Consider the following 24,179-nt stretch of genomic DNA (forward strand, 5'->3'; position numbering starts at 1 on the left):
TTGTATTGTATTTTTTGCTTCGTCAAGTAGAAAACACGTTAAGAGCTCTTTTCCCCCTCCCTTCTCTCTTAACTGTCTTCTTCTGTGGGTTCTGTTTTCCCTTGCCGGGGAGAAACTGGCAGTGCGGCAATGTAAACTTGACATTAAAGGGCGAGTTCACCAGATAATAAGTGAACGATCTTCATCTGTACATTGTGCACACTGAACCAAGACAGCCACGGTTAACGGCGCTGTCAGTGGATACAGCATGGAGGCTCCAGACTCCGTCTCCAGCGTTGTCCCTGCTGTGTGTGTGTGGGTGTCCTGGAGGATGCCCTCATACCCTGTGCAGCAGAAGTGGAGTGATTAGGAGGCACGGTCCTCAGAGCTGGGGAACTGGGGCTGTTATTTCGGATAGGGGATGTCTCGTGTGATAGAAGGGTTTCTGGTTCACCGAGCAGCAAATGATTGGAGTGAACCAAGGCAAACAGAGATCCAAGGCCGCGGGATTGATTTCAGAGGAATACAGTTCTAAAACGGTCCACTGAGAATGTGCCGTATTTGTAGTTTAGTCTGTGTGCATTATTCCCCCGGGATGGGTATGGGTGAGATTAGCATATGGCTTCCCTTATAGACCATATAGAATTCCCACTGTTTCTTTTCATCTTCCACAAAGTCGGACCACAACATACTGGAGTACATACTAAATTTAGCTAGCCAGCATTGGTACCAGTTCTCTCAGATGTACAATCAAGCCCACTAAACTTGCAACGGTGAGATGGTCTGCCATTACCTACGTATTTAGCCCTACCTTGAGTGGAAATCAATCCATTATCTGCTTGAATCGTTCATGGTTAGGAAACTATAACCTAGGAATAAAGTCTGGGTAGGACTGGACTGAGATCAGTTATTATCACTTCTATTATTACTTCAAAGATACCCCTTTGTCATAGCTGTGGTTGGCTGAATATATCTCTATTGTGTTCATGCGAAAGACAAACAAACAAATACAGTACTTTTGATTGGATCTGGGTTGTATAAACAACCATGAAATACTATCACGACATACTAAGGCCTACGCTTAGCCACACAAATGACCACAAAACACAGTGGACCTGAAAATGACAATACCGACATTCATACGTGTGGTTATAAAATTGCTCTGGCACCATGACAGCTATATGTACTCAAACTGGGTTGGCCTCAGGACTCTGTGAGCTGGCATGGGGTTCAATGCCAAGTGCCTCTCAGGTAAACAAAGGCACACCACACGACTGCGCCATAATCACCCATCCTATTATTTGAAATAAAATATGCGGTAACTGCAGCTCTGAATGTGGCCATGTCTTGTCCCGGGAGATGGTGTATTCCTTGAGACGGCGTCTCAAATGGCCATTAACCTGTCAAAGAACAGCAGCATCAGCTCTATGGGTAATTGTACGATTCAAGGCCCTGGCACGCACACACACATGCACACACAGACAGGTACTGTTAATGTCTCAGAAGCCTTACAAGCCCAGCACCAAGTGCAAGAACTTTAGTCAGGGCATCAGACATTTGAGAGATGAGAGATGAGACATTTAGGGGGTTCTGGGTTGTTTGTGCAGTTTGAAGTAGAGGCGGAAAGAAGTGGGTGAATTAGATTGATGTTGTGAAGGGTATATGGGTGATTTAAATGGCTGGATTGTCACTGCTTTGACAGACACATTGCACTAGAGCTGACTGCCTGGCTCTGTGGTTAACATACTCTCACTCAATCCCCCTCCCACCTCCAACAAACCGCTAACACACAAACACACACACCCCGCTTACCTCATCAGTCATATCATTTTTCCAGAACGTCTCTGTTTTATCTTGTTATTCTTGTCATAAAAATTATCCTACCAGGAGCGAACATCCAAGCCAGAACTTGTGTGCCAACATTCCAACTGAGATAAACACTGCAGAAAAACAACTACTCCGTGTGAGTCTTTAAAAAAAAAGGAAAAGAAAGCTGTGTTAATAAACCAGCTAATGTGGTACAGTCAGAGGCAAAGAGCCAGTATCACAAAGTGCAGCCTAATTTCTTTTCTTTTTTCTGTAATAGAGCCTATTTTCTGCTCGGGAGATAGAGATCATAATAGAATGGAAGTAAAAGGCCAGCATGGTTGAATGGGTTGGCGGGGTCAAAGCCATTTTCAAGGGGCGACGGAAGGCCCTGTTTGAGGGGGGCATCAAGACACGTCGTGCCAAGCCGCGGCGCTTCATGCTTTTTCCAATTTGCCGATACAACGGCCAGTTCCACTGTTAAGACTTCGCTTAGACGCACCAGTCAGCCAGCCGGCAGGGTAATCGCTTTCATGTGCCAAGGAGAGACGTGAGGAGCAAAGTTATGAAGCAAAGGCAGCGACGGCAGCATCTGCTGAGCAGAACAGCAGGGGTGACAGAGGTCGGGGAGAGCAGTGGACTGCATCCCACACGGTTAATAGCTTTCCCCCACGATGGGCCTTCTTTTTTTCTTCCAGTGACTTTCTCCTCCCTCTGTCGCTCGCTTTTAATCTTCTCTGTGTTTCCCTGCCGTGTCCCTGAAATGATTTGAATTCATTTCGACTTCTCTTTTTATCTTTCTTTTCATCCTTTCCTCTTTTTCATTCATCCTTTAGCTCTGTCTCTCTATCACTCACTTACTCTCTGGTAGTTTTTTTTAGTCCCAGTCAAATATTATGGGGGCCTCACGCAGACAACAACTCATGACAAAACCCATGCAGGCTTTAATAATGCACCAACAAGCGCTCATGTCAAACTCAATACGCCACAGCAGTTGTGCGGGAGATTAGGTGAGCGTGGCTTTCTCCCGACAGCTCGGGTTGAACCCAAGATGCAAAACAACGACTCACAGAGTTCCTTACTCCCCCGCACAGCCGCACTTAGCAGTTTACAGATCGCATTAGCTTTGATTACCGAGAGCATGAGGAAGATGAGCGGAGCGGTGCGGAGAATGTCATGAATCACCTTCTGACTCAGGGGACCTCCAGGGGAAACCTCCATTCACAGAAATTGAGGTTTATTTGCACTCGAGGGAACAGCGTTTGCGTCTTTAAAAAAAAACAGTCAGCGCCAGCAAGGCGCTGAGGAGTGCATTTCAGGCCCCATCCCCAAGACTCCTGACTCCGTTTACCCTGAGAAATGTATGTGCTCTTCTAGTCATGCTGACCGGGCACCCCGAGAGGCACTTTTTTTTCTGAGCGCTTATCAATACCAAGAGGCGGCAGCTCATAACAGATGACTCTTTCCAGGAGAAACTTCCCCCACCCCAACTCAACCCATTCCCTGCTCCCTACCCAAAGGTATTGTAATGGATTTTTCTGCCCAGACTCCAGAAAGAATTCAGCTTCCATGAGAGAATGAGTTTTGCCTAAAGGCCCGGTTAGTGGAGAGATAAAGATAGGGGCGGATCGGGCAAGACAATAGCACACAGCTTCATGGCTCTCATGGGACACCCAGATTGCTAACTGTGGATAACAGTAGCAGATATGGCTAAGGTGTGCTGCCAGGGGCCTTGGCCTTCTTTCATATAGAGTCTGCAACGGTTGTCCTCAATGAGCTTACTGCTCTAGTGTCAGCTGTAATGACCTGTTATAAGCAGTGGTCTGCTTTCCCTATCATTTTTGCTAATCCCTATAATCTTTGAGACACTTTGACACAGGTTTCCTATTTTCGGGAACAATTGCTGATAGAGTCTTGTCAGATTTACAGTGGTAGCAATTGTTCATTGGACAGGGTGTCAGAAGTTTGAAGTTCCTGATGTCTTGGATGAAGGTCTGCAGTTGATGTGTGATAAATGTGAAAGTGGTTTAATGCTAACTGGTCACTGTGCAGGAATTCAGTCTGGAAAACTGGCTCACTTTGTGTGATGGTGCCACTGACATGGAGCAATGGCTCTCTCTGTGGTGGCCTTGTTGTTTTGTTTACAAAGATGCTAAAAATGACTCTCTGGATGGTGATATTGTTTTTAATGAATAGCAGCCCTGCTTAGCCAACACGTTCACTCTGCAATACCTTTGAACTGGAACCTCAGGGGAAGAAAAGGAGCAGAGGCCATAGCTCAACAGGCCTTTAAGAACTCTCCTGACAGTGTCATTGCTATGGGCCAGGAATGGCGGAAGAACCCATGGAGATTTCATTGGGGGAACATTCCTGTTCAAAGAAGCACTGGGAGAAAAAGGATACAGAAGAAAACAAAGGATGACTCTCAGAATCTCAGACACCCCATTCACTATTCTGTTTCCACATCAAAGACTCAATGAGGTGAATCAAAGAGTGAATGACTCTCGTGTGGCTGAACCGTCTACCAAAACGACAACTGTAAGCGTTGTTCCTTCAAGAGCAAACATTGTGTGTTTTCACAGTAAGAAACAGAGGACCAGAAGTAGTTTGCCCGACCTCCCTCCGTGGGAGTGGAAAGTCTGGCGGTGTACTCCCCCTGCTAAATATGAACGATCATAAAACCTCAAAAGGAGATTTGAGCACAAAGTGAATCTAATTGGTCCAACCTCAGGTTCGAGGAGCTATGGGCTTCGAAGTAGTTTGCTTTTGGCAAGGAGGCAATTGGGCAGGGAGACATAAACGATGATAAATGGCCAATGAACTGCCAGCTCTCCTCTCCTCTGTCGTAAGTCCAGCGACGTAAAAAAAATTTTAATTCCTTCATTTGCCTATAGGCACTGGCGCCTCGGACGGACGGAGGGAATACTGGGGAGTGAAAGATGAAGAGAAATGAGAAAAGTACAAAGCAAGAGAAAGTTTAGGCTGTGTATATTTTTTTTTTGTTTTCGGTCAGATGTGTTTAGTTTAAAGAACATTGGAGTTCAGCTCTTTGGCCTGGATTCCAATAGGTTTCTGTCGGAAAACGGTGTGTGTTTTTTCATCAAAGCGCTCGGCCCCATATGTGAGAGCAGATGACTCCCGCCAGCCCTCTGACATTCATCGTAATTGCTTTCCATCGATTCCCCGTGTGCCAGCCAGTCGCATTTCCGCACGCTGCCTTTCCGGCTTTCCCTGCCCTTCCCTGTACTGCTCTGCCAAAAGAATAAGCGACTTAAAAACCTAGCTCGGGGAAGGGGGATTGGTTTGGGGAGGGGGGGCAGTAGTGTGTGTGTGTGGGGTAGTGTGTGTGTGAGTGTTTGTGTGTGTGTTTGATTGGCTCCCCTAGACTTCCCACCACCTGCTAATCAGGAGTGAAAGCGCAGTGCTGGCAGCAGGGAGTCAGGCCACTGGGCATGGATAGCGGGGCTCTGTTTTCGTTTACTCTCAACAGGGGCACCCACTCCAGCCTGGCCTGCTAATTGATTAGCGCACTTGATTATTGGTGACTGAGAGAGCATGTTTAAGTGAATTTGACCCTGTGGTCCTGTTGACTTTGCTTGTGGTGCCTGCTGAGACAGCTGTGTGTGTGTGTGTGTGTGTGTGTGTGTGTGTGTGTGTGTGTGTGTGTGTGTGTGTGTGTGTGTGTGTGCATATGCATACTACTGTATGTGTGTGCGTTTGTGTATGTGTATGTTGTTAGGGTGGATGAAGGAGAGACGGTAAAATAAGGGAGGTGATAAAAATTAAAGCTAAACATTGTTATGCTGCTTCCCTGACTTGCGGATGTGAGTCTCGTACTGTAGCACTCAGATGCCGAGGATCTTGCAGAGCCAGAGAGCCTTTCGCCTTTCTGATGGCACATAGAGAATATAGCTTTAGGCACTGACCAAGTGGCTGTAAGAATGAATTCCTGTGCATTTGTGAAAGAGTGAGAGAACTGATAGATGAAAATAAGGAGACGGTGCCCTTTTCTCTCTGTCTCACACTGACACAGACACTGATACACACACACACACACACACACACACACACACACACACACACACCATGAGTTATATCAGTATTCATGACATCTCCTGCCATTTCCCCTGCTCTCTCCAGATGCACTGTGCAGTCTCCCGCTGCTACTGCTGTGTGGATCAGCATTGGCGCTCATTATTTGGTGATATTTGCTTTGGAGTTAGGCTGCAGAGCCGTGCCAGGCTTTTGTCCCCAGTCCCACGCCGATCCGGACTACCACTGAGCCACAAGTTCTGCCCCACAGCCTCCGAGACAAAAGAGCAGCCCTGTCATCCGCAGCATCACGTTGCGTGTGTGTAAACGGACAAATACTTGAAAGGCTCGTAACAGATGGCCTTTCTCTCTGTCTCTCTCTTTCTCTCTCCTGCGCTCTCTCTATCTTTCTCTCTCTTGCTCTCTCTCTGTCTCTCTCTCTCTCTCTAATGGTGAGGAGAGGGTGGGGTGTTTCATTTCCTTCGTTAGGAATGCAAAAGGTTGAATATAAGTTATGACTGTTATGACTGCCAACAACAAGTTTTGACTTCTTACACAGAAGATGCAGTCCGGTGGCGACTTGCGTAGTAGATTGCATAGTGCCTTGCACAGCATGAGGTGGAAATCTGACTTCTGATACTGAATTGAACAGTGCGGCACAAACACACCATGCCCAGAGCTGTGCTATTTAGGCGAAGGGATGGTGAATGCTGTTAGTGTCTTGCCATGTTAGGCAAAGGGCGCTTCTTCTGCTTAGGCAGACTGGAGGGGACGATTCGTTCCCAGTTTATGTGCATACCAAAACTCTCATTCTTTTAATCAGTCAAATCATCCACCCATGTTGACATTTCAAATCATTTTAGTGGCTTGGTTTTACAGTTCAAACACAAGTTCCATTCTGCCCACCAAATCATTAGTGGTTAGGTCTGAGTGTATGTATGGATGCACTTGTACATGTGTGTGTGTGTTACGTGCAATACATCACATGTATCCAGTAAATTAGGGAATTATACTAATTGAGCCAGTGGGGAATTGCCTGATTGGGTTTAAGGAAAACACTCCGAGACCTTCTGCATGTTAAAGCTTTACATAACCAACTTAAAATGCATAACATACTTTCCAGAGATTTCCAAACGGTTTGGAATATACATTTGTCTCAGCATGATGCTAAATCCTTGACCAAAGATTCCAAAGTCTCGAGCTCTATTATCTTTAGCCTTAACTTAGACTAAAATACTGAATTAGATAGTAGTTAGTTGTTGACATATGAGTATGGGTTGATATGACAATTTAGAAATCCATCTATTTTAAAGGTGTTTTTTCTGCAATGTAATCTCCACTGCATCCATTTCAAATCAATAAAATTATTTTATTGTATCAGAACGTTTTCCTTTCCTTTTACTTCTCTGTCTCATGATTAAGCCGTGGATACCATCTGCCTTCAAAATAGACTTTTGCTCTGGTCACTCTGATAATGAATTGAAGTTGGCCTGTTATCTGGCCTTAGGCTTTGACAGCGCACCAGTGCTGAGTACCATCCAGGGACCCTGTGACCGATCGCTGTGGCTTCCTCTGCCCCAAACCTCCACAGCGCGACAACTATTCTTAGCCTACTGAGTGATGACCGGTGTGCTGCTCTATAACTGGGCTGAAAACTAGGCTAGCTTCAAGACAATGCTGTACACCTCCCCTCTCTGCTCCTCCTCTCTCTGTTTCTCCTCTTTCCCCTCCTGCGCCTCCACTGACGTAGACGCATGCACCCCGGGAGGAGACGCACAAAGAAAGTTCAGCCGAGATGACACAAACACAGAGAACTATTACATCAGCTGGGGAGGCAGTGGAGGTCAAATGTGCCTGCACCAAAGACTAATATTAAATGAGAAGTTCAATTGCGGCTTTGTTTGTTTGGACAATCAGTGGATGCGAATGGGATGTATTTGTTTTGTCAGCTTGATAAGGAGTGAACGAGGCCACCTATGTGTGTGTCTGCGTGTGAGAGAGAGAGAGTTTGTGTGTGTGTGTGTGTGTGTGTCTCTCTCTCTCTCTCTGTGTGTGTTTTCTTCTTGCTCTCCACTCTGGAAAAATCAAGGGTTTATTTTCCCAGCATGTTTGTACCGTAAGTAATTTGTTTATGCTAATGTGCAAAATCTATGGCTGGATCAGACTCGGCAAACCTGTCTCGCCAAAAAAAAGAAAGTGAGGAAAAAAGAAGAGAGGGAAAAAAGTGTGTCTGCTCTGCTCATGTGTGGACAAACCCCGGTGCTGTGCTCCGCTCTGAGAGCATTTGTCTCCCTTACACGCACCGGCCAAAACGCTCGCAGCCACCAGACTTTAATACGTGCCCTGAATTATTCAATGTTCGTGCTAAATTATTTATCAGTCTCTGTTATATTTGGATCGTTTGCAAAAAGCTGCCATCTCTCCAAAAGAGGAGAGCTATCCAAAGGAGGAGAGAGGAGGACAAGCTGGTCCTCCTGGTCTCGGCGATACAAAATACGCTGGTTTTTCGTGACAGCAGACGAGCTACTGATGGCGTCATGTCTGAAATGCTGGTGATTTGTTTGGTGGATGGCAAGTGCAACAGAGCATCTGCAAACAAAGACATGCACACATAATTACTCATGTGCTATGTTATTCAGGCCGGCTTTACACGACAACGCTCCCGGGTGAAACCGACAAAATATTTTATCAGATGTGCCTTTCGTTTAGACTGCGACAGCGTTTTTGGGGCTTAAAAACGCAAAAAGAGTGGAAATCTTAAAGACGCTCCACCGTTCCCGTCTAAAGGGTTGAAAACGCAACAGTGTGCTTTGAGCTGCTCACGCTGGCTATCCTTGCATACGCGTTGACGTCATATCCATGTGCAGTACAGCCAACAACAACAAACATGTCGAATTATTTCCATCAGTCGGACATTCAAGTTGCCTTAGCTGCTTTGATAGCTATTCAGGAGTCCTTCTTCGCCATGTTTTGGTTTTCGACTTTGGTTTCAACGCATGCGCGCACTCTTGGTGTTGTTGTATGGCAGTGCTTTACAGTACCACCTAGCCACCTGGCATGCATACTACATCAAATTTCACACACTTTTGTGTCACCGTATGCATGCAGATTTCCACCCAAAGACGCTTGTCTAAACGCAAAATAAAAAGTGGGAACACAACGCCACTTTTGAGCTAGCCTCAGTGAATGGCTTCCATTTTAAGTATAAGAACAATCTGAAATATCACACTGAATATAATATATATATATATATATATATATATATATATATATATAAAATATGCCATATATGGTCCCACCAAGCATACAGGGCTCTCATGCCTCATGGTTGACCGTGAGACACAGACAGATGTCACACGATCTCACACATGCCTTTTCTCCCAACATTTCGTCTGTACCTCCTCATATGATTTGATTAGACCTATTGAATAAGGGTTGAGCTGACATCGGGATCTGTAGATTTTCAACATGCACAGGCTACATACGCACGCAACCTATGTATCCAAACGACCCCCAACAAATCTTACTCCAAGCAAAGCTCAAAAACTTGAGGGCCCTACCATAGAATTTTGTAACATTCACACCCAAAACCTCAGAAATATCCATGCACATACACACACACATACACAACACACACACACGCACACACACACAGTTTTAAACGATCAGTACCTTCTGAAACCTGCGTGACTGCTTTCTCTGAGTAGGAGCAGTTGCAGTGTCCATGCCCATTAAATCAGTCTGCTGGTAGTGTTACGGTCATACACACATTCAGAGGTACACAGTGTGTGTTTATGGACGTTGACACAGTGGCCCTTTATGGCTGGCAGAGGGCTCCTCGGTCCCCCACACAGTCCCCCATCAGGCCCAATAACTCAGCCTGACTGGTTCACAAGGCACAGGAGCTGGACCTGCTTTGGCTCGGCTGTCCACAGAGCTGATAGGTGATGACCGAGCAGGAAGAGGACAGACAGGCCTTGCAGGAGTCCAGAGGCGCTGCCTCTAATCCGGTCTAAACACCTGTCCTCTCTCACTGTCCCTCAGCGTACTCCCCAGAGGCGTCACCTTGAAAGACTGCAGAAGTCAAGGTCAACCACACTAGCCTGTCTACTCTCCTTGGGCAATTACTTCTTGTAAATGTCACAAAGTTGAGAGTGGTGTGTGTCTGTGCTAATTGAGTCCTACAGCACACCCTACACACACACACACACACACACACACACACACACACACACACAGAGGCACACACAGAGGCACACACACACACACACACACACACACACACACACACACACACACACACACACACACAGTAGATCTGCTTTGGAGACAGGCACTGCACACATCCACTGCTCATTGGATTTGGAAAAAGTTCACATTTCAGGTAAGATTGAGTTTAAATCAGTATATTCCAGACAGGCCTGCTTCCCGCACTGGCCAGACATGCAGATCTTAGTCATTTTTGTGTCAATGCTGTGTGATGCAACAGTTGCGTTCACACACCACCCCCATATCAACATCGTTCTCTCCACAAATAGCCTTTTTTTTGGCAGGAAGACCATGAATCATGGTCAACAACTGAAGGCACTGACAATGGACCTGACCGCTTAATTTAACACACACACACACACACACACACACACACACACACACACACAATACATTGCTGCCATTGCTGGCTGGCTTTGCCGTGTTTCGCATCCTAAGTCGGCCATGGTAATTATTCACTTATCATTTAAAACAGAGCTCCAGGCGCCCGCGCCTCCTTTCACGCGTGCAGCGGATGGGAAAGAACAAATGCATGCCATTAACAAATGTGTGATTCTGCCTGAAAATTCATTTAAAAGCTCGTTTGCCTGCCACCTTGTGAGACTCCCAGGGTGCGATAACGACGACTATGAAGAAAACTGCGACATTTCTCTCCACACGAATCAACACTGCATTTTATTCCCACTGTTGTTAAGGAGCTGGGAATGAAATTGCCTCGGAGCTGAGTTGGTGTGACGTATACGTGGCCTTCACTGGTGTTTGCGTCAGCGTTTCATTTGTTTCAATGGAAGACAATGTCTGGATACTGAATCATGCTATGGAGATGTGAAGGAGGTGAATGATTCATTCCTTACGGTAGAATCATTGCCCGTCTCAGCCATGACTCACTGAAGATGACCACTGACCGTACTCCTCTAAAATCCACTTCCCCTGTGCCCCCACCTCATCTGCAGGAAGCTTTGGGTGAATATTCTCTGACAAATGTGTAAATGTAAATGTTGGGGTAAGTTTCAACTCCCAGCAGTGCTCTAGAGCTCTCTCTCTCTCTCTCTGTCCCCCAGGCCTGAGGCCTTATCAGCAGATCGTAAACAGTTACAAGCTCAGGTGGAGAAGCAGCCAGTGGGAAACCACAGGCAATCTGTTCAGGTGAGAACTCCTGCACGCTAGAGCTAGACTATCGCGCTGTGTGTGAGTGTGTGTGTGTGTCAGACAGAGAGAGAAAGTGAATTGCTGTATGTGTGTATGGGTCTGTGTGTGTGTGTGTGCGTGTGAACATGTGTGTGTGTGCATTTGGTAGTTTCATTACAAAGGGCTTATCAGGCAATACATTTCATCAGCAAGCTTGTAAAATAGCTATGTGAATTCTATTGGCCAAATCGGCAGTGGAAATGCAGTGTCACAGCGCCATCTGCTGTCATAAGATTGTGATTTGTTGTCTGGGCATATCAATGAATGACCTTTAAAACAAACTACTTTCTATATATATATATATAATAGCTATTGAGTCATATTTATAGTTCATAGCAGGATTCTGTAGACCTTTGTACATTGATGTTTCTCCAAAATTGTGGTTTGGAATCTCTCTGTCTTCTGTTTGTGATCACTGTACATGGCATACTGATTAGTTTACAAGTACACCCAACAAACATGTTTATGCATGCTTGTGTGTTTGACATGCATTCCCTGATGTGCTGTGAATCCAGATGGTGTGTATTTCTGCTCTCATGCGAGACGACAGTTGATTACTGATTCTTCTGAGAGCATCTCGGCAGCCATCTTTAAACAGCCTCGTGAAAGAGACAGCTGAGTTCAACCAGTTTAACTCCTCTGATCAGCTCTACCCCACAGCTGCATCTCTTAAAGGACATAATCAAGAGAGGTTCTTCAGCCGCCTTATACAGAGCCAGTGACCATAAGTTTTTTGTGACTCAAGACCCACTTCTGAGAATGAGAACGAATGAAGGGATATACCTAACTGCTGAGCTCTTTGAAACGGTCAAAAATAATTGAATTGAGTATGTTGTTTACCTTGAGTCATGTGCCTGGGATTACTTCAGGCTAATAAAAGGATGAGCCATGGCCTGTGAATTGAGAAGGTTAGGGGAGATCCTGTCAGTACATTCCACGTCAGAATGGAAATCCCTGACTCGTTCAAATTAAAAAGCCTGATCCGTATTAAATATGAGAGGTGAAAAGGCAAAGGGAATTTGGCTGACCATTGTGACCGAGAGGGTGTGTATTGGATAGCGTATTAGGGTGAGGTTTTGGGTAACCACTGCCTTTCCAAGTCACTTTTGATACATCCCCAGTGTTTGCACTAGACAAGGCCCTCTGTGGTTGTAAACAGTCCTTTGCCAACATAAAGCTCTTTGTGTATTAAAAGTTGCTCTACACATATTCATTTAATGAGCACTCATGCAAAACATTTTGTTAGTGCATGGAGAGTATCCTTAGGCTCTCCATACAAAAGCTTACTTTGAAACAAACTTCTGAAAGAACCTGAAAAGAGCTTTTTTTTCATGAGTGCTTCCCTCATTCCTCCTCCTGGCCGGTCTTTTGATGAGTAAGTCCCCAGCTCCAGATACCCTCACACGCTCCAGGTGCTCCAGCTGCAGCTTCCATCACCAACCTCCCGCCTCTGGCAGTGTCTCAGTACTGTCTCTCAGAAACATTACTGGCTCCCCATCAAAGGACACGTCCACCTCATCCTGTCTGCGTCCAGTCTGTCTGGCGGTCCTCTCCCACCTGCTTGGGTTCTCATCCACTGCCCTCAGCCTCCAAGGCATCATTCAACCTTCCAGGCAATGACATCCTTATTACAATTCACATTTATATTAAATTGTAATTACGTATAAGACCTCAATCAGTGAACGTAAAAAAAGTAATTTCATAGGTTGGCATGAGTTACCTCATATTGCAGGCATGATGGAGCAGTGGGAACATCAATGCCTGACAATTGATCAGCATGGGTTTGATTTCCCAAAGCCACTGTTGTGAGCTGGTGTTTCTGGTGTGATAAGTGTCTGCTACATACCAGTCAACTTGAACATTTCTACTACAGGATTTTTAAGGTTTTATGTAAAGTTATCTGTAACATGAAATAAGGAATTCTACTGTGTTTCAGTTGTGTTTTCATTTCATTTTCCATGACTAGTTTTCAACACTTTTCACAATTGTGCAAATGCTTAATCACACACTGGTCGTATTTATACACGTTTACGGTATATTTAAGAATTGCCAAGGGTTAAAAATATACATTTTATTGTCTTTCCTGCAAAGAGTCAAAATGAACTGAATATGATCATTGATCTTGTGATTGCATCAGGAGTGAATAATGTCCAAGTTGACACACCCAGAGTGCATCTCTTCCAAATGAATTATTCTTTCTTTGATGCCATTTAATCTGAAAGGACAGCATGTCATGAACTAATCTCCAACATCTAAGTTATACTTCTGAACTCTATGAGCAATTGATTGGACACAAGAAACAATACATCTTAGATGGAAGCAATTTCATTTCGATCATCTGTGAATTCGAATTGTGCACGTCCATATAATCAAAAAAGAATTGAACTCAGAAGGATGCGTGAACTGTGTGTGCAATATATTGTTTTAATCATCGCTTTGTCATTCTCAAAGTCACAAACTAACGGCTCCAAGGCAAACAATGACTAACAAATACACAACAAAACAAACCCCTGCTGAGGGGCTGACTAGCCCGTCAATAAACAAATATAAATAACCACACAGGAATAAACCGTAATAAATAAGCACAAGGCGCACATGAAATCAATATGCAATCTGTACTGTGTGTGGAATGACGATTACCCACAGAGAGGAACGCTAGAGGAAGTGATTTGGTACAGCTTCTATTTTTCAGGTCTCGCTTCACAGTGTGACATCACAAACACCCCGTTGATCTCTTACAGCAGACAGTTCTTGTTTCCAATGATTCAGGTATCATAAAAGAACACAAAGGATAAAATCACACAGTCCAGAACCAACACAGAATCTCTGCAGAGCCCGTATACAATCACTGTTCATAAAGGTTAATAATAATATGTTTCCTAATAATTATAGTATCATTTCAGATGTGTCTTTGCTATCTGTTTTGTGAGGTAAAATGGCATCTCTTGGTTTACTTGATTTACAGGGAGCTGCTGGACCCGACCCAGAAAACACTCTATTTTAGTACCACATATAAAACATTTATACTCAAACTCACGCAGGACTATGGTTCACATTGCCATACAGACAAGTCAAAACAGGACACAAGCCTCTAGAAATGAATAAAGGAGGACAATAATCTTTTATCAATCTTCAATAAAAAGCTATACATAGTACAGAGAAACATTTTCTTTCTTTTTCTCTTTAGATCTAACTCACTGCATAGATGGCAGCAATGTTGCTGCTGGATTTTAAACACTCTAACTTAAGACATTCACATAATCTTCCCTTGTTGAAATTCCTACTGTGCTCTGAATAGAGGATGCCAGTGTGTAGCCTACAGCAAACAAAGATAGACTGTAAAGATGAATGCTATAGTAGGACTCTATAATAGAATACCTTTAAAACATACAGTTTCATTTTCATAGACAAAATATTATTCAACCATAGTTAGTCATTTCCCACTATGTTTCTTTCTGATGAATTTCACTCATAACAGCACCTACTTTTGTTTATACAAGTGGTTATGCAACATATTTTGCTCCTCTTGAAAACTTTCCCTTCTGACTTGGACAGTTGACACTTGTCTGGTCTCCTCCTCATCTCTAGCTTTCACCTCATTCATTTGATACTTCAGACACCTCTGTTAGATCAGTCTCAGTGGCTAAATCCCCTCTTCCATAGCGTAATGGTCTCAGCTGAAGGGGGTGCAAAAGCAGAGTGGCAGGGCCAGTTAAACGACAGACACTCGCAGACAGCTCAGATAAAATATTGGGCATGCTCATTGCTCTCTGTCTGGTTAAGACCCATCCACCCATCCAGGTGCTGCAAGCACATAAGCAGAAGAGGGGGGAGGGATTTGGGACACACCCAGTAGAGAGGGTGATCGGAAGGCAGAAGTAGAGGGACTGTGGCTAGGCTAATGGTTAGCATGGTGGCACGTCTGCTTGTTGTCTTGGTTGGCGTTTGCCTTGGTGGTGCGCTCGTTCCAGGTGCTCATTTGGTGACCTTCTGAGCTTTCTGGGCAGACTTGGTCACCCGGCCCGAGCCACCAACCTTCTTCTCCACACTTTTGATGACGCCCACTGCAACAGTCTGACGCATGTCTCTGACAGCGAAGCGCCCTGCGATGTGCCGACACACACACACACACAATCATACAGAGAGAGATCAACAAGAGCATACAACCACACACAAAGATATTATGTACTCAAATTAATTCACATTAATACACACAAATACACACATACACACACACACACAGACATCTGTCTTTCTGCCTTTATGCACACCCTAAACATAAACACATAATCTAAGGCATTTGGACAACACACACACACACACACACACACACACACACACACACACACACACACACACACACACACACACACACACATAAACACACAAGGGGGAAATCAAGGCACTCGACACACTGTGAATTACGGCCGGAGCCATAAGTCCGTCATCATGTGGAAGAGGGGCTGGAAATCATGGCCGAGCGCCCTTTACGAGCACATCAATACGGCCTGGAAAGAGAAAGACATGCCATCTTTTCCAGTGTTTGCACACAAAACTGCTGTCACTCAGCCTTTTAATGGCCCTCCGGGATGCTGAGTTACAGCCTCTCTCGGCACTCAGTGTGCGAGTGTTGCACCGTTCCAGGGATGATAGTGCAAGCTTGAAATGTCTGTGTTTGACATGAACCCGATTACAGAGTCTCAGGACATGGACTCCGTTATTGTTGAGTTTTAAAACTTTAAAAAAAAAGAAAGGAAAAAAAAAACATTAAAGCCCTGAAATATGTAAACACTGGGGGAACAAGTACAAGATGTTGGCTGATATGGCAAGCCAGAGGACAACGAAAGGGTTTCTAAGAGGCAACATCAGTGTGTGAAATCTGATTGAGCAACTAAATTGATGACATGTGCCGTGTGATGCAGTACAGGGAACATCAGATCCAGACAAGGCTAGAACTGAGGGGAAATGGCCCTCACCACCAACACCAAGCACAGACTGAACACATAAAGGGGAGGAGAATGGCCCACACCACCAACACCAAGTACAGACTGAACACATTATCTATCATACACTTCATTATCAGACAATCATATTCTTACAAATATATCTTCTTGCATGCTTTCAGTTCTACATATTCACCTACCAAGAAACATTTGCTCAAAATCACGTCCATCCATTTTGGACATGAAATTGTTGCCTTCTCTACAGGGGAAAGTGAAGAACTCTTCTGAAATTGGACTGACCTGTGAAAGCGACTACATGTGTGCTTTGCTTTCCCACTAAAGGCCATACTGCCCAGGCCAGGCTTGTTAAGTGGAAGTGGGATTAGCAGACAGCGAGAGACAGGGGACTGTGATGGGAGACACATGCTTCCATGCACTTATCTAAACTTTACATGCGGCATGAGGGAGCTTGAGCAAAAGCCTGTGTGAGCACCAGATTGACCTGTTAATGGATGACATGTGCTCTGTGCTTCTTTACACAGTTAGAGTATGTGTTCCAGGCCAGGCCAGTCATGGGCAGATCAGTGAGGAAGATGAAAAGTCACAGAGGAAGGTCAGAGAGTGAGGTACATGCAGGCTTATCAGTGTCCTGCTTCGCCTCAGTGTTCAGCATGTGACCTTTTCACCTCTATGGCCATAAATCCTCACTAGGCCAAAATAATGCGTTTCTTACTGACAGAAACAAGCAGATAAGCCCATACAATATAATGGGGTTCTGTGCATGTGGGAATGAGGGAAGAATTAAAGGAAGAATGTTCTCATGTCAGCATGTCAGTAGGCTAAGTCCCACAGAGCATCACAATGTGTGCTTTAATATCAGCTAATTTAGCTAAAAGCTACCCTGGGACACAAGGCACCAGGCAATGATTAATTAGTAATTAAAGATATATGATATACATCCTATGCATCATCAATCATCATCTTATGGCTGCAGTCTGGGTCAGCAGGGTGTTATCAAATATCAGCCAACAACCTTAGAGTGTTCGGGCAGACTTTCTAATGAGGAGACACAGCACTCAAAAAATCCTCCATAGAAATGCATGGGGTTAGTTTGTAACGCCAATATGGCAGTTGTCTACACATATCATACCCCTTCCGCGGCAAAACATTGACATGTGAAAACATTGAGCCAATAATGTGGTGTGTTGTGAAGACATCGTGCCAATCATGTGTTGTGATCTCTCCGCTGGAGCGAGATTGGTGAAGCCTTGCGCACGCGCATTTCTGCCGAAATAGAAGCCTGATAAGTGCCCAAAAAGCGTTGCAATATGGCCGCCGAATGGAGGGACTTGCCTAAAAGGACTTTGGTTCAGGATCCAAGAAAAGTCTACATTGAAACTGATTTCTGTAGCTCTGTGGTATCCAGGCCAGAAAAGGTTTTCCATTCTAATGATATGTGAAGCAATAACCATGACTTCCATAATGCCTTGCTTTTCTAAATCTGCTACAGTCACACTCTTTCAGTGCTTGAATGTTGAGATTCTTTGACTTGACTATATTCTATACCACCTCCATTATAAGCCACTTTGAATGAAGTAGTCTGTCAAATGAACAAATGTAAGTCTAAGGTGAGTAGGCAAGTCTAAGGTGCCATGGAACTCTTCCGTTTGCCAACAAAAATGACCCAAAAGCTGCCATCTTTGCCCATATAAGGAGATCTAGGCACTTTCTTTGCAAAGATGGCAGCTTTGGGTCCTTTTTGTAAGCAAACTTCAGAGGTTTATTGCGAAGAGGGGCAGATAAAAGATGAGACTCTATAACAACTCACCCAGAGGAGGGTACTGGGAGAAGCTTTCCACACACATGGGCTTGCCAGGTAGCATCTCCACGATGGCGGCATCCCCGGACTTGAGGGTCTTGGGGTTGTCCTCCAGCTTCTTGCCTGAGCGCCGGTCGATCTTCTCCCTAAGCTCGGCAAACTTGCACGCGATGTGAGCTGTGTGGCAGTCGATGACCGGAGAGTAGCCAGCACTGATCTGGCCAGGGTGGTTCAGGATGATGACCTGTGGATGGGGAAGGGAGGTTGAAGAGGGATAGTGAGGGGAGGGGGGGTGACCAAAGGGTTAAATTGCTATAGACCCTTTCAACAAGGTAAACACAAACAATGCTTGAACATTCTATTTGGGCTCCAATCTACTTCCTCTGCATTAAGATAACATATGGAATGTTAAAAAGGAAGTCTTGTGGGGCCAACTATGATGCTGATAATGGAACTCTCTTGAAAGGGTCCATACATTGCTGTACAAGAGCATGCCAGTGTAGTGACTGTGTACGTCTGTTCATATGTGTGTGTATGTGTGTGCGTTTGTGTGTCCTACCTGGGCAATGAAGCCTGAGGCTTCCTGAGGGGGGTCAACCTTGCTGTCCCCACAGACGTTGCCACGGCGAATATCCTTCACGGACACGTTCTTCACGTTGAAGCCCACATTATCGCCGGGCAGCGCTTCACTCAGAGTCTCGTGGTGCATCTCCACAGACTTGACCTCAGTGGTGATGTTCACCGGGGCAAAGGTCACCACCATGCCTGGCTTCAGGACTCCAGTCTCCACTCGGCCCACCGGCACAGTGCCAATACCTGGAGACAGACAGACAGACAGACAGACAGACAGACACACACACACAACTTCAACAAAAGAGTCAACAAAACAATGAAACTACCACATATTCTAAGCACTTCTAGTTCAAATGTATCTAATACAATGATAATCTGCCGAAATCAAATAAAAAGATCACAACATGGAATGCAAATCCTTGAAATATGTTACAGAGGAGTACATACAGTATATCTGATTAATTAGTATGATGCTCATAGCTGGACCATACCCCCTATCTTATAGACGTCCTGCAGGGGCAGACGCAGGGGTTTGTCAGTGGGGCGAGACGGGGGCATGATGGTGTCCAGAGCCTCCAGTAGGGTCACCCCACTCGCATGGTGCTCCTTTCGGTCCAGCTTCCAGCCTTTGAACCAGGGCATCTACAGAGCACACAGTGCATCCTACTGATATCCTAATGGGAATGGTAAACATCCTAATGGTACACAGTGAGGTTAGTACCTCTTATTTCATGCATGGCAGTGCCTCTGGGCTGTGCAGTCTGGAATCCACACCATATTGTGCGACATTTTATTTCTTCTGATCATTTCAACTGACGTTAGGCTTGGTGTAGTTTGTTTATAGAACTATCAGAAAGATAGGCTTCACATTTAAAAGTGAAGCACTTTTGCACTGATAAATACTGGCCAACACTTCAATAAAAGCTCTGGATAAAAAAAAAAAAACTCTTAAATCGTTTAAATCTTTTAAATCGTTTAAATCTTTGTGAACATTGTAGAGCTCGAGAGCATCTTGAAGTGTGTCGAGACAGAGAAGGGAGGAAGAAGAAAGAAAGGGAATGTGAATGGCAGAACTGAGAGAAGGTTTATTTAGAACTCACATTGGAGGAAGGTTCCAGCATGTTGTCCCCATGCCAACCAGAGATGGGCACAAAGGGCACTCCGGCGGGGCTGTAGCCGATCTTCTTGATGTAGGCGCTGACCTCTTTGACGATCTCCTCGTAGCGCTTCTCGCTGTAGGGCGGCTCGGTGGAGTCCATCTTGTTGACCGCCACGATCAGCTGCTTGACGCCCAGCGTGTAGGCCAGCAGGGCGTGTTCGCGGGTCTGGCCGTTCTTGGAGATACCCGCCTCAAACTCGCCCACCCCAGCTGCCACGATCAGCACTGCACAGTCAGCCTGCTCAGGAGAAAAACAGGGTGCATTAATGAAGATTCAGTGAGAACTTCTATTAACAGTTAAGCAGTAGTTAAGTGATTCAATGTGATGGAATATTAACATTGCATTCAACACACACATAATCCTCATGCTACTTAGTAGTTCATATAGCAATTCAAAACTGAAAGTGAAAGTTATGGGTTGAGATTAGATAGATATGGTAGCCTAATGTCATTTATATGTAAAAAGCATGCAAAACGCTTCGCTTTATAAGTCCAAGAAAAGATTACAACATAACCCCTAGCTTGAGGTCAAATAAATAGGACAATCAAAAACACTGATTCAAATGTATGATACAAAGGCAATCCAGAATTCAGCATGGGAGCCTGGCCAGACCTGTGAGGTTCCAGTGATCATATTCTTGATGAAATCCCTGTGTCCAGGGGCATCGATGATGGTGATGTAGTATTTGTTGGTCTCAAACTTCCAGAGCGAGATATCAATGGTGATGCCCCTCTCCCTCTCGGCCTTCAGTTTGTCCAGGACCCAAGCATACTTGAAGGATCCCTTTCCCATCTGTAGCAACACACAGCAGACCAGCTGAACACTGCATTGTGTCGCAGCTCCATCTTGTGTCCATAACAAGAAGGACACTCTTATATTTTCCCTCGATACCACCTGAATGGTTTACAATTGTCTACGCTGTTAGGACAAGAGATATGTAATTGATTCAAACACTGTAATCAGATCATCGTAATTACGTAGAAAATGGCTGTTGTTGCTTACAAACCACCAAATATGGATGGGTCTACCTTCAAAGCATTGGCATAGCAATATTTCAATGACAACATGTTATAAATAAAAAAAATCAGATAAGCAATCACTGCATTTGTGATAATGTGTCAACAGTCTCTGCTTGAAGACACATCGACACCTTCAAACACATCTACAACAACTTGCATGTGTATGGTGTTTTATCAAGGTATCCATAGTGTGTAGTGCTTTATCAAGGTATCCATAGTGAATAGTACTTTATCAAGGGCGAACCTCACTAACCACTACCAATGTGTAGCACACACCTGGGTGATGCACGGCAGCCATTATGCACCAAAACGCTCACCACACACCAGTTTGGGGCACAGAGTGAGGGAATGAATGAATGAATGAGCCAATTACACTAGAGGATAATTAGGAGGCCAGATTGAATAGCCAGGACACCGGGGAACCCCTTACTCTTTCTGCAACAAGTGCCATGCGATATTTAATGACCACAGTGAGTCAGGACCTCGGTTTAACATTTCATCCAAAAGACAGCATCTCCTACTGCATAGTGTCCCCCTCAGTCCACTGGAGCATTGGGATTGATTTTTTTTGGCCAGAGGTAAGAGTGCTACTTGCCACCCTGCAATACCACTTGCAGCAGCAACCTTTCCAAGGATGTCTCCCATCCAAGTACTAACCAAGTCCACACCTGCTTAGCTGCTGGCCATCAGTCTATTATCCATCATCATTTACAAATTTGATGTTTTCACCTATCCACTCATTTCATCAGCATACGCTTGTCCTCCATGTTGCCATTGTATTGAGGATGCCCCCCCCCCCCCAGGCAATGTCTGATGAGCTCATTTGTGAAGGCACAGCATTAATATATCCATACAATCTGAGCATGAGCAGACTGGCCCTGATGTCACCTGCAAAGGTCTTCTCACCTCAGCTGCCTCCTTCTCAAATTTCTCAATGGTCCGCTTGTCGATGCCTCCGCACTTGTAGATGAGGTGGCCAGTGGTGGTGGACTTGCCTGAGTCCACATGGCCGATGACTACGATATTGATGTGGATCTTCTCCTTCCCCATGCTGAATCGTCACAGAGGGCAGGGGCCCTCGCACAGTGCACTGCTGATAGGAACAGGGTGTGGCAATAATCACATTTAGATTCTGAATTATGATTTGATTTCTTCTTATATATTATATTTTACACTTAAAGAAAGCATCATTGTAGATAGAGAAATGCTATATTCTAGCTTGATTTACCATTCTTTTCCTATTTCCAAATATATATACTTTATTATGCATGAAACAGCCAGCAAAAATAAAAATGGAGTCAAGAGCTTGTATTTCTGACATGATGCAATGATCAAGTACATTTACACTATAACACTGATGATCAGGCCATGACATCGTAAGAAGCAGCTGAAAGGTACCGCATCAAATAATCACAATCTGGATTAACACCATCACTGCCTCAAAACTGTAAGACACAAACTACACTGTTTACAATGATTCAGGTTTCGTTTCACACAAGCAGAAGCAGTGGGGCTGTTTACTCTCAGCTCAGACAATTAGGCCAAAGCAGTGTGGGTCAGAGACTGCTTCATTCCCAAAGCCCTGTCTCAGTGTTCGTCTGAGATTTGAAATCCCCCTTGTGAAAATAAGATTTGTCCTGTGGGTGGATCTCCCCTAAATGAACACTGATACAAGGTCCTGACCCTCTGCTTCTCCAAAAATCTGTGTATATTCCATAATACCAAAACATTTGCATGATTAAAATTTGTAGCACTTGCCCTTTTACTTCTTGAAGCCTTAGGGCTACTGTCCAACCCAGTTAGCGTATCAACATAGGCTACATTTTGTTTGGGATGATACAAGTCTGATAAAACATTGATCATTTTCAGTATAATTTGGTAAGTTCGGCCCCTTACCTGCAGCTGTTACCTCGAGCAGCACAGACTGCCTTCTCTGGCCCAGGCTCCTCTGTGCACCTACGAGGGGGTGGCAGACTCGAATTTTGCCTGCGCAGTGAATACACCCCAAACTCTCTCTCACACACACACACACACACACACACACACACACACACACACACACACCCTCCCCTCTCTGAGACAGCAATGCGGTAGAGTGGTGGGAAGAGACTGCAGTGAAACTCAACTGCATCACAGCATCCTGCACTGAGGGGGGAGATTAAAGAGGATCGGGACGGACTGAAAATGAAAGTAAGTACAGAACCGAGGGGTGAGACACAAACATGATTCAGCAAACGTCTAGCCTGGGGAATTGATGAACTAGATGTACCGCATAGCGGTACAAAATATGACCACCGCTCAGTCCTGTACATCCGTTCCGCGAAAATAAATCACACTTCAATTTGTCTCCATATTTTACTCCATCCCCCACTCTTGAAACTTTTGTGTATGCTTGTTTGGCATGCCTGAGTGTGTGTGTGTGCGGTTGCACAGAAAGTACCCTACTGGTACTGAAAAGGTGAATAGATTGTAGAATAGCCAAAGAAGATGTAGAATTGTTATAAAACCTTTAAAATCTCTAAACAATCACAAGTAGGGCAGTTCATCACAGTTCATCCATTGCAACTGGATTGATGAAAGGTCACTTACACCTGTAGGCTACATTGTATTTGGGAAAAGCAAAAGGTATCAGCATAATGTTATTTATTTATTTATTTATTTATTTATTTTTATGTATTTTTAAACAAAAACATCTCTGTCAGTTCCATGCCGTTTTCAACAGCTATCAAAAACAAAGGTCATTTTTGGATGGATGGATTTTTGTGAATGTTTCTTCTTCTACATAAGATTTTAGTCATCTTTAGTTCATGTAATACTTTATTGTCAATGCACAAATTAAGTAACAGTAGTCTGAAACGTTATTGTTAATGCACAAATTAAGTAACAGTAGCCTAGTCTGAAACGAAATGCTGTTTACATCTAACCAGTGGTGCAAATAACTGACATGTCCAAATGGGCCTTGATGAAATGCGCCGCTAGACTGTTCATACACATTTTAACGGGCCAAAGTTGAAGAGCTTTTGTCCGCTATTGTTAGTGCAAATATAGGCTGATTCATGTTCCCTTGCATTGTTTAACTGAGGTCCATGGCTAGTCTGGCTTTCATCAGACCAAGCTCAATTTTTTTAAGAAATCAAAAAATAAATAGCGGGCAGATCAGGCTGGGTTCACCCAGCCTAGTCCATAGGCACCCGATATTGTTTAATTTTCCGATTGAGATATACACTGGCGTTCATTCTAAATGCAAAATGCATCAGGGAGTTATGACAAAACGGTAACTAACAAACTAGATCCTAATAGAAAGCTGTTAGCTTCCCTAAGCTACAGGTAGGATTATAAGGTAGGCCTATTTACAACATAAATTGTCAATAGGCTATGCTGGCTTACACAA

The 24,179-nt window shown here is 44.5% G+C and overlaps 1 protein-coding gene across 2 annotated transcripts; it reads right to left on the reverse strand.

Annotated features, from left to right (window-relative positions):
• Positions 1-14,962: 14,962 nt before the first annotated feature.
• eef1a2 (eukaryotic translation elongation factor 1 alpha 2) lies at positions 14,963-22,817 on the reverse strand. 2 transcript variants are annotated; one of them, XM_048241043.1, is made up of 8 exons: positions 22,685-22,817; positions 21,695-21,878; positions 20,382-20,561; positions 19,710-20,006; positions 19,101-19,251; positions 18,596-18,852; positions 18,046-18,280; positions 14,963-15,377 (listed from the first exon to the last, which is right to left on the reverse strand). In XM_048241043.1, exons 2-8 carry the CDS (start codon positions 21,836-21,838, stop codon positions 15,250-15,252), a joined length of 1,392 nt encoding a protein of 463 aa, XP_048097000.1. In that variant the 5' UTR covers positions 21,839-21,878; positions 22,685-22,817; the 3' UTR covers positions 14,963-15,249. The 2 variants fall into 2 exon arrangements, with proteins under 2 accessions (XP_048097000.1, XP_048096999.1); XM_048241042.1 differs by having other exon boundaries at positions 21,695-21,881; positions 22,685-22,816.
• Between the last annotated feature and the right edge of the window lie 1,362 nt (positions 22,818-24,179).

Source organism: Alosa alosa, chromosome 4 (assembly GCF_017589495.1).
Source record: "Alosa alosa isolate M-15738 ecotype Scorff River chromosome 4, AALO_Geno_1.1, whole genome shotgun sequence".
In the NCBI taxonomy this organism is placed as follows: Eukaryota; Metazoa; Chordata; class Actinopteri; order Clupeiformes; family Clupeidae; genus Alosa; species Alosa alosa.

Excerpts from the sequence above, each read along its gene's own strand:
- eef1a2 (XM_048241043.1), bottom strand. The coding sequence starts at position 21,838 with ATGGGGAAGGAGAAGATCCACATCAATATCGTAGTCATCGGCCATGTG. Across the intron at positions 20,007-20,381 it reads TGATCACTGGAACCTCACAG|GCTGACTGTGCAGTGCTGAT; the intron begins GTCTGGCCAGGC and ends TCTCCTGAGCAG. Across the intron at positions 15,378-18,045 it reads CTCCCAGTACCCTCCTCTGG|GGCGCTTCGCTGTCAGAGAC; the intron begins GTGAGTTGTTAT and ends GGCACATCGCAG.